Source organism: Lineus longissimus, chromosome 18 (assembly GCF_910592395.1).
Source record: "Lineus longissimus chromosome 18, tnLinLong1.2, whole genome shotgun sequence".
NCBI lineage: Eukaryota > Metazoa > Nemertea > Pilidiophora > Heteronemertea > Lineidae > Lineus > Lineus longissimus.
Window position 1 is genome coordinate 1,771,494 of NC_088325.1, and position 11,273 is coordinate 1,782,766.

At 42.8% G+C, this 11,273-nt stretch overlaps 1 protein-coding gene across 1 annotated transcript; it reads right to left on the reverse strand.

Moving 5' to 3' along the window:
- Positions 1 to 290: 290 nt before the first annotated feature.
- LOC135502586 (uncharacterized) lies at positions 291 to 5,580 on the reverse strand. Its single transcript, XM_064795534.1, has 7 exons — positions 5,553 to 5,580; positions 4,728 to 5,021; positions 4,056 to 4,358; positions 2,691 to 3,008; positions 2,030 to 2,314; positions 1,779 to 1,848; positions 291 to 1,392 (listed from the first exon to the last, which is right to left on the reverse strand). Exons 1-7 carry the CDS (start codon positions 5,578 to 5,580, stop codon positions 291 to 293), a joined length of 2,400 nt encoding a protein of 799 aa, XP_064651604.1.
- Positions 5,581 to 11,273: the final 5,693 nt, after the last annotated feature.

Genomic DNA, 11,273 nt, shown 5'->3' on the forward strand with positions numbered 1-11,273 from the left:
AAACGACGGTCACAACCTTCCCTACAGACTACGTTGACAATACAATATATCAAGTTATACACGGGCGCCACCTGTACGTCGGTGATGTCACAAGCACATACAAACACCTCGACAGAGGTGTCCCTTTAAAAATTTTCTGATCGGTCTTAATAGGGTACCAGCCACGGCAGCCGCGACGTGACTCTGACTGTCACTAGGGTATTTCGTTGGTGTGGCAGAGACGAGAATGTTGTCTGTTTGACGCACACACAAGTTATAATCAGCGCCACCTATTGGGATGTTGATACCTATTATTCCGAACTAAGTTGTCTGAAGTCCAAGTACCCTCCATGCGTTACTGGCGCTACTGGATCTAAATGCGCGTATGGTGACCCTTGCTCGTTTGCCATATTGTCGTTCGAACGACTTGTAACCAACTCTTGGGCGCCATTCGAGCGACTTGGAGTCTGCCCATTGGACCCATTAGCTTGTCTTGAACTGCTCTCTGCTGTACTTTGATCAGGCTGCGCGTCCTTGTGAATTCTTAGCTCTTTCTGTGCGTCTGTTACGAAGATTGGTAGGTCATTGTATGTACCTTCAGGCTCCTGTCCCTCCTGGTCGCTTATTGGATCGCTTGAGATATACTCCCCAGACTCATCGTCTGAGGAGCCATTAGCTTGTCTTGAACTGCTCTCTGCTGTACTTTGGTCAGGCTGCGCGTCCTTGTGAATTCTTAGCTCTTTCTGTGCGTCTGTTACGAGGATTGGTAGGTCATTGTATGTACCTTCAGGCTCCTGTCCCTCCTGGTCGCTTATTGGATCGCTTAAGATATACTCCCCAGACTCATCGTCTGAGGAGCCATTAGCTTGTCTTGAACTGCTCTCTGCTGTACTTTGGTCAGGCTGCGCGTCCTTGTGAATTCTTAGCTCTTTCTGTGCGTCTGTTACGAGGATTGGTAGGTCATTGTATGTACCTTCAGGCTCCTGTCCCTCCTGGTCGCTTATTGGATCGCTTAAGATATACTCCCCAGACTCATCGTCTGAGGAGCCACACTCCGTTTGATTTTGCTGAGGTGCAGGAACTGGGCGTAGACCTGGAACACCCTGCTGCCATGTCGCGTTATCGTATGCACCCACGTCAACGTCTACGTCATCGTCGGACTCCGCAGGCTCATTCCTATGGGCTCCGTGAACCGGAACTCGGTGCCCCGTAGGCAATGGCTGTGGGGGTTTTTGTCCATGCCAGCGTTCACGGTCAAACACATCATTTACGTGATCTGTTTCAATTTTGGCGTAAATGTGTACCTGAGGTTTTCCGTCTGTTGTGAATTCAACCCTGGTATCATCGTAATCAGCGTTGTCATTTGCCGGTCGATGACACTGCCTCTTCCTCCATCGCAGCAGACCACGTTTCCTACAGAAGTAAATACAGTTTTATTAGAGAGGCTAAGATCTGGAATTTGGGATTCTCGTCACTCTACGCGAATAGCGATCAAGATCAAAACATCACTTCTAGTGCATGGCAGGTTAATTTCAGATTGGTACATGTATGTCAAATAACTTTCCTCAATGATTCATTCCCCATGAACCGTCAATGTTTGATAAAAATCTGAAAGATTATTTATCGAATACTTCATCAGCTAGCTTCATGTGTTAATAGCTTCTGGGATATTAACTGTAAATCCTAATTATAGTGCGATCAAGAAACCAGTGTCGACAGCTATATGCCCCCCTCCCCCCTTCAACTTCACCGAAATCTGTCGCCGTTTTACCAACAGACCTGTATCCGAAGTAGCTTACCATAAAATAATAGCCAGAATGACGACTGGTATCGTTACAATGCCGGCTCCAACAAGACCGCCTACAGCTGCTGTAAAGAAAACAACTTTGGAGGTTATCTTCATCAGACTCAACCTTTTTTGCCAGACAGCATGCAGTATGTATATGAATGAATAGATTATCAGGACATGTTGAAATTAGAATCGACGTTTCTATGTTCGATCCGTCGAGCTTTTATTTGTCCATATTCGGCTGAAGTCAACCTGACTCACTTATGCTTGTCTTGTCATCAACCTCGTCATTGAAGACCCTGCTCCTGTATACAACATCACCACCATCTTCGACAACCATATAATAATAATATGATTTATCGGGATCAACAACAAATGTTACATAGGTATTCTCTTGTTTAGGCACGGTGTGAGTCATGCAGTCGTCTGTGCCGGTCTGGCAGTATTTGATCTTCAGCCCTGTATATTTTCCAGTCACTCGTTCCCAGCCCGCGGTTACTATTTTACCTATCCGATTCACACCTTTAAGGGACGTTTTGGGTTTCTCTGCAAAGTAAAAATACAAACATGTTTGAAGAAATGGTTTAAACAATGGCCATGCACATGATGAGGATATGGGCAGGTCTAACGGAGAAATGAAATTGCCTACTTGTGTGGTAAGCCGTTGACGGCACGTAACTTGGCGAAGTTGCGAAATCGAAATCAACCATACCCCTATCTCATTAGACGCCAAGGCGGTTGGACGCATCTCAGCTTCTTGTCCTATTCAAAGACCGACCGCACTGCTGAGAGTAACGATTCATAGAAACCCATGACGTGCATCAGAGGTATTCCTCAAGAGGTAAATAACGCAGCTCAGGTGTGAACTAAACAACTGAAGAGATCGAATGTCTATAAAAGTCTCTAAAAGAGATCCACAAACCTGGTGTTTCCCCGGAAGCCACGTTGCTAAAGTTACTCGTGTGAGTCCCCGTGTGGGAGTTCCTGCTGCGCACTCGAAACATATACCAGACATTCGACTCAAGACCCATAATCTTATGATACACGGCTTTCTTGAGACCTGGATCAGTTATTCCTCCTTCGGGAACCTCGGGGGCAACATTCCAGTTGTCGGCAAACTTCTTGTATTGGACGTAAAATCTCTGCTCCAACCCGCCATTGATTTCTGAGATCCATGTGAGCGTCGCTGCTACGGCAGTTGAATTGACAACTTCGAGTTTGCTGGGTGCAGAAGGTGGACCTAAAATGAAGCAACAGTTGTGATATATAGTTATGAGATGAATGTGCAGATTTGGTCTTTCAACGTCTCAGTGTTGGAATCATGAACTACATGTACATCAGTTTGGAATTGACGTCAAGATTTCCTATGATTGGTGTCACTTTCTGACAGCATAGACACATATACAGCCTTAAAACACAACCACAGGTGAATGGTACATGATGCGTTGTATTGACCTTCTAACATGTCCGAAGACCTTGGGGGGGGGGGGGGTTTACCCTAAAATGTCATTTGGCACCCAAACGGTTAACAGGGCAACGACCATGACTGTGTCGGATTTAAGGAATCAATACCGAGCTGGAGGTGCTTGGTTGTATAATTGCTTCTGTTTCATTCGAGTAGGTAATGAACGGTTGTGATTGATATTTAGGTGTTTGATACGCACTTCACTCGAAATTATCGATGGAATCAAGGAGTTTTGCTATCCGGTTTTTTACGAGATACACTATTACTGTAGACCTTCGTCTTCTGATTTTTTAATTGCCATTAACCTCTTCTGGGTCCTTAAATAAATCCTTCAGAGTTCCTACAACCTCTCAGATTCCAATATCTCGAAACATATTAAATAATCTCGTGTAATTGGTTTTAGGGGGTAATTTGACGTAAATGTGTTGGCTTCAAAATTAAAAGAATTCGGCTGAATTTTATACCTACTGTGGGAACCATTCGGACTCTGCAAGCGCGTCTACGCTGCTCCGCCCCCAAACCGGACGCTCGCGTCACGCCTATCTGTACGATAGCTTGATCAATTATTACCTTTCTTACATCGTAATGTATTGTGATAGTTTTGTATCTGTCATGTTTTAGTGTAGTTCAAATAAAGTTATCTAGCACAGAGCAGATTGGCCTCGAACTCCTTCTCTCTCACTATTCGATGCACGTAGTCACACTATTGGATTCTTCTGGAACCCCATTCCTACCAAGGGCTTCAGAATTGACTATTAAGGTGGCCATTGAAATACACCAATCTCCGTTGGGAAACCACTAACAACAGATGATACAACTTACCTGGTTTGAAAAGCTTAAATTTGAAAACCTTCGCTTGAAATCTGCTCGTTTTCACAGAACACGTATAGTTCCCATAATGGGAGGACTTGACGTGTTCGATGGCCAACTTGCTCGACGTCGGGCCGGAAATGATTTTATATTCGGACGATGAGTTCGAAAGGATGTTGTCATCTTTGGACCAGACGTAACCAGTTGTTGCCGGAGTCGGGTTGGCGATGATGAACAGTTCAAACGATGCCTCCTTGCCTATCTCACCCACCACGTCATACGTCGTGTTGGCCTCTGTGTCTGTTCTAGGAGAAACTGTGGGTGAAAAGGAAGTGTTCAGTGGCCAATGCATAATGCAGTGTGCACTGCATCAGGGAAAGATTTTGTAAACTGATAAAAACTGTTAAGTTCTTTCCAGTCCTTCGCCAGGACCTTTGTGAATTCTTTCTGCTCCTTCTCTGTAAACCCTTCACAGACGTTATAATATGTTTCCACCTCTTTAATTACAAAGCAATAATTTTAAGTGATTTGTTGTCAGACAGATTAGCTAATGAATAGTTGCAACGGTATATAAAATGATCACAAATATATGGAAAGGAATTTCATGAGGATTTTCAGTTTGATTAGAAGATTCAGTTAAATATATCAGCGGATATATTACCAAGAATGCAGAACCAAACTTACAATGCACAGTCAGGACTGCCGATGCCTGTCCCATCCCACCAAGATTCCAAGCCTTACACGAGTACGTCCCACTCTTGTCGTATGGTATGCGCACGAACTCGAAAAGCTTCCCATTCTGCGTGCTGGTCTCGGAGTCTTGGATAACCTGTTCCGTAGTGGAGCCGCTCTTCTTCCAGAGCCACTGGTACCGCTCTATGCTCTCCGGGTAGCCTCCGCTGGTAGCACATTCAAACCGCACGGATTCATGTTCATTCACAGTTGTCTTACTGATTTTGACTTGAACGTTGGGCGGAACTGAAAACAGAAGGTGTTACTTATTAATCGCAGGAAAACCTAAGAGATTGGTGCAGCATGTTAAAGCAAAGCTCTAGAGAGTTGGCTTTAAATAGAAATCCAACTCATTTTGGCCAAATAATTAGGTATTCGAAGTTTGCATGAAGGTTGAAGGCTGTTTTGCGAAGATAGCACTTCAAATAATTTGAAAAGTGTTTATGAAACTGACCAGTGGTAATTACTAAATGTATAGTCTGATATTTTGAGGGAGATACATGTATTTGTAGTTGAAAAATATGCCGGCTCATGATCGAGAGGTACGCAGGCAAAATTGTCCATGCATGGATCATTGATGGGCCCATGGGTGGATGCACTGATGGCCCATGGACTACCTATTGTTGGAAATTCCATCATAGGCCCACTGCCGTTGGTTCCCCTAAAAATGGCCATATGCAGTAAAGTATAAACCGATCGGAGTAGCAGTCCAGTCACCAAGTCTAACAGTGGATATATGATGGGGATTCTCCGTCAACTATCCATGGTTGGGCCTACGGATGGAACCTAGATAATCAATCGCCATCATAGATCAATGGATGAACAATTTTTCCTGTATAGTTGGTTTTCATTTGCGAAGTATCTGGTGCATCTAGAATTCAAGACAGATTACATTGTATTTTGTATGACCCGATTCTTTTTCAACAAGTCGTGCCATATGAAACTTTAAACTCAACGACCCCCCTGTTAATCTACAAGATCCCCCTCGAAATTAAAACATGGATGTTGGCTTCTTTGAAGCTGTACCAACCGGCGCAACCTTGTTTCTTCCCACTGACGAGGCTTATTATAAACCGCGAGATGCGGAATGCGAAATCGCGAGATGCCAACCTCGGTGAGAGAACCACCCGCCACAGAATGTGTTGCAAATATTGAACCTGAAAAGGCGAACATTCATGAGACCGAGGCTCTAGCGGGTAGCTATCTCATCCATGGTAATCTGTCACAAACCAATTATGTTCTCGTCGATTCTTTTCTGTTGATATTTAAGTGAGATTCCATACTTGGCGTGAAGCTACTCTCTTAATTGAGTGCCTGAGATGTGTTTAGTCTGTCACGTGCAGACTCATGCATTACATTTGTGAGTCTGCCTCACGATTGCCTCATAGTGGCTACACACTGGCAACCAATCGGGAGCTAATTCGTAAGGGACAACGTATGTTACAGATAATGGTCGTCGATGTTTTATCGTGAAATTTTTTATTGAAATAAGCAGCACGCGCATAACAAGGATCAAATTCGTGTAATTTATGAATGAAACAGAAAACTTATAGGACAAACGAACACTTAGCATTTCTTTCGCGTCGTATAGAACATTTAAAACGTATGAGTATATTCCGAGGCGACGATTGTGCCACGACAGAATCCTGTTGCGAATAACACACAAATTAAATCGTTTAGAATTAGGCCCACGGCATTGGCCGCTTTAGCGCCATTGACGTTGGTGCCTAATGGTATTAGGCTAGGATGTGTTATGATTTTTACGGCTACTCCGCCCCCGAGCCGGATGCTCTAGTCACGCCTATTTGTACAATAGCTTGACCTATCATTACCTTTCTTACATCGTAATGTATTGTGATAGTTTTGTATCGGTCATGTTTTAGTTCAGTTCAAATAAAGTTATCTAGCACAGGGCAGATTGACCTCGAACTCCTTCTCTCTCACTATTCGATACACGTAGCCACACTGTGAGATTCTTCTGGAACCCCATTCCTACCAAGGGCTTCAGAATTGACTATTAAGGTGGCCATTGAAATACACCCATCTCCGTTGGGAAACCACTAACAACAGATGATACAACTTACCTGGTTTGAAAAGCTTAAATTTGAAAACCTTCGCTTGAAATCCGCTCGTTTTCACAGAACACGAATAGTTCCCATAATTAGAGGATTTGACGTGTTCGATGGCCAACTTGCTCGACGTCGGGCCGGATATGATTTCATATTCGGACGATGAGTTCGAAAGGATGTTGTCATCTTTGGACCAGGTGTAACCAGTTGTTGCCGGAGTCGGGTTGGCGATGATGAACAGTTCAAACGATGCCTCCTTGCCTATCTCACCCACCACGTCATACGTCATGTTGGCCTCTGGGTCTATTCTAGGAGAAACTGTGGGTGAAAAGGAAGTGTTCAGTGGCAAATGCATAATGCAGTGTGCACTGCATCAGGGAAAGATTTTGTCAACTGATGAAAACTTTTAAGTTATTTTCAGTCCTTCGCCGGGACCTTTGTGAATTCCTTCTGCTCCTTCTCTGTAAACCCTTCACAGACATTACACTATGTTTCCACCTCCTTTACAAAGCAATAATTTTAAGTGATTTGTTGTCAGACAGATTAGCTAATAAATAGCTGTAACGGTATATAAAATGATCACAAATACATGGAAAGGAATTTCATGAGGATTTTCAGTTTGGATAAATGATTTAGTCAAATATCTCAGCAGATATATTACAAAGAATGCAGAACCAAACTTACAATGCACAGTCAGGACTGCCGATGCCTGTCCCATCCCAACAAGATTCCAAGCCTTACAAGAGTACGTCCCACTCCTATCGTATGGTATGCCCACGAACTCGAGAAGTTTCCCATTCTGCGTGGTGTCGGCGTCTTGGATAACCTGTTCCACAGTGGAGCCGCTCTTCATCCAAAGCCACTGGTACCACTCGATGCGCTCCGGGTAGCCTCCGCTGGTAGCACATTCTAACCGCACGGATTCATGTTCATTCACAGTTGTCTTACTGATTTTGACTTCAACATCAGGCAGAACTGAAAACAGAAGGTGTTACTGATTAATCTAAGACAAAACCTAAGAGATTGGTGTAGCATTCTAAAACAAAGCTCTAGAGAGTTGGTTTTAAATAGAAATCCAACCCATTTTGGCCAAATAATTAGGTATTCGAAGTTTGCATGGTAAAATACTGTTTGGCGAAGATGGCACTTCAAAGAATTGGAAAAGTGTTTATGAAACTGACCAGTGGTAATTACTACATGTATAGTCTCATATTTTCAGGGAGATATTTGTAGTTGAAAATATGCCGGCTCATGATCGAGAGGTACACAGGCAAAATTGCCCATGCATGGATCATTGATGGGCCCATGGGTGGATGCACTGATGGCCCATGGACTACCTGATGTTGGGAATTCCATCATAGGCCCACTACCGTTTGTTCCCTTAAAAATGACCATATGCAGTAAAGTATAAACCCATCGGAGTAGCAGTCCAGTCACCAAGTCTAACAGTGGATATATGATGGGGATTCTCCATCATCTATCCATGGTTGGGCCTATGGATGGAACCTTGATAATCAATCGCCATCATAGATCAATGGATGAACACTTTTTCCTGTGTAGTTGGTTTTCATTTGCGAAGTATCTGGAGCATCTAGAATTCAAGACAGATTACATTGTATTTTGTATAACCCGATTCTTTTTCAACAAGTCGTGCCATATGAAACTTTAAACTCAACGACCCCCCTGTAAATCTACAAGATCCCCCTCGAAGTTAAAACTTGGATGGTGGCTTCTTTGAAGCTGTACCAACAGGCGCACCCCTGTTTCTTCCCACTGGCAAGGCTTATTATAAACCGCGAGATGCAGAATGCGAAATCGCGAGATGCCAACCTCAGTGGGAGAACCACCCGCCACAGAATGTATTGCAAATATTGAACCTGAAAAGGCGAACATTCATGAGACTGAGGCTATAGCGGGGAGCTATCTCATCCATGGTAATCTGTCACAATCCAATTATGTTCTTGTCTGTTCTTTTCTGTTGATATTTAAGTGAGGTTCCATACTTGGCGTGAAGCTACTCTCTTAACTGAGTGTCTGAGATGTGTTTAGTCTGTCACGTGCAGACTCATGCATTACATTTGTAAGTCTGCCTCACGATTGGCTCATAGTGGCTACACACTGGCAACCAATCGGGAGCTAATTCGTAAGGGACAACGTATATTACAGAGTTAGTCGTCGATTTTTTATCATGAAATTTTTTATTGAAATAAGCAGCACGTGCATAACAAGAATCAAATTCGTGTAATTTATGAATGAAACAGAAAACTTATAGGACAAACTAACAGTTAGCATTTCTTTCGCATCGTATAGAACATTTAAAACGTATGAATATATTCCTGTTGCGAATAACACAAATAAGATCGTTTAGAATTAGGCCCACGGCATTGGCAGCTTTAGCGCCACTGACGTTGGTTCCTAATGGTATTAGACTAGGATGTGTTATGATTTTTACGGGTATCAAAAAAAGGTGAACAGATCGATTGAAAAAACATTGGAAATCCCCGCGAGTGTGGCTTTACAAACAACTTTTGGTCAATGTTCATACGATAAAGTAAAAAAAACACCACTGAGTCATATGAAACAGCGTATGATTGTTATTAAGCTCTTGTACCAGCTCGTACTGCATGCCATGCTCCCTCGCGGTAGAATGCAAGTGAAAGAAAATGATCCTAAATGTGGCCTCTTCAAAATAGTTTGCCAAGTGAAACCTTCTTAGGGCAGAAGAAGCGGGGAATTCAGGAGGAGGAATTGGGATATGGAGTTTAGTTGCTATAGAGGCCCTGTCAGAGATTATCACTAAATCCCCTGAAAGTCAGTCGTCTGTTTGGACATACATGTAGGTGCATGTAGCCTCTGTATTGTCTTCGGACACACTTCCATTGAATGTAGAATTTCATGGCACCAGACAAATGGTGATTGTTACGGTCCGGTGAAGTGGAAGATCTTGGGGCAGGCAGGAAAGTAAAGATTACTCATCACGCGATTTCTCGACAGATGTGGTCCTCCTGGTTTGACGTTACAAATTGCTCGGCTTAATAAGGAACAATCCAAATTCCGAGATATCGACACTCTTCTCTTATAAGAGCGATTTTCAGTGCTGCATTGACTTTTTTAACATACCGAAAACATCAAACTGGTTAGTGGCCATCGCTCCATATAATAATAATATAATAATAAAACGATATTTGTATGGCGCCGCTCATGTATATATCGCGGCGCCTCACAGAGATGAAAATAAATAGGCCTAGATACATTACTTAAAAACGTTACGTAAAAGGTATTAATACATATCATAAAAAGATTTGAAAAGCATCCAGCATCTTACCAAACATATAATCTCAACCTGGTTGCGGCCTTTCGTTACAACTTCCCTATTATATATTATATATCGTTCCGTCGTTTCACTATCTCCTTTAAGGAAGAATTGTGTTCTGCATTGATTGGACATGTATTATTCAAACTTACCTGAAACATCCAAACTCAGCTTGCTTGAGGCCTCTTGTCCATCAGCCTCACACAACCAATACCCCCTGTCCGAAAGTTGAACATTACTTAATTGAAAATTATAATTATTCGTATCACATTGAATGTTTGTTAATCTTGATTTTTTAGAGTTTGAAACAACAAAGCAATTGTCGGTAACAATTTCTTCATCCATGTCCAAGTCCAAGCCCAACAAGTGCCACCACTTGACATCGCTGGCGGTTCCATTCGCAATGTTACAACTCAGCGTTATCGTTTCTCCGAGGCGTGGTCGTAAATTGCTGATGGTATTCGTTACCGCAGGATTAACTGAAACTAGAAAAGCAACACGATCTTTTGTCGAAGTATACACACTGGCCAACACAGTACAAAGTAGCTTTGAAACAATATGTTTACAAGGAGGAACTTTTAAGTGGAATAGAGGATTAATCCATCGAAAAAATGATGATACGAAGGCGATGTTTCGAGTGGCTTCGCAGCGCTCTGGTGATTTTGGCTGTACGTTTTTGTATTATGTCCTACACACGTCTGACCAGCACTCAACTGATGTGGTCCTCCTGGTTTGACGTCAGTAATCGCATAATAAGGAGCATTCCAAATTCCGAGATATTGACACTGTCTTCTCTTAGAAGGGCGATTATCAGTGCTGCATATCGAAAACATCAAACATGGTTCATGGCCATCACTCCAGCATCTCACCTAAAAAATCATCTCAACCTGGTTGCGGCCATGACAACTTCCCGTTATCGTTCCGTCGTTTCACTATCAAGGATGAATTTGTGTTCTGTATTGATTTAAGCGTTTTTAAACTTACCTGAAACAGACAGGTAGCTTGCATCCCAATGTATGTTAGCCTCACACCACCAAACCCCGCCGTCCAAAGGTTTAACATTACTTAATTGAAAATTATAATTATTCTTATCACATTGAATGTTTGTTACTCTTG

Coding starts and splice junctions, on each gene's coding strand:
- LOC135502586 (XM_064795534.1), bottom strand. CDS start 5,580: ATGGCGATTGATTATCTAGGTTCCATCC. Junction 4,359..4,727: donor GGCAGTCCTGACTGTGCATT/GTAAGTTTGGTT, acceptor TTTCACCCACAG/TTTCTCCTAGAACAGACACA. Junction 1,849..2,029: donor TGATGACAAGACAAGCATAA/GTGAGTCAGGTT, acceptor TTTTCTTTACAG/CAGCTGTAGGCGGTCTTGTT.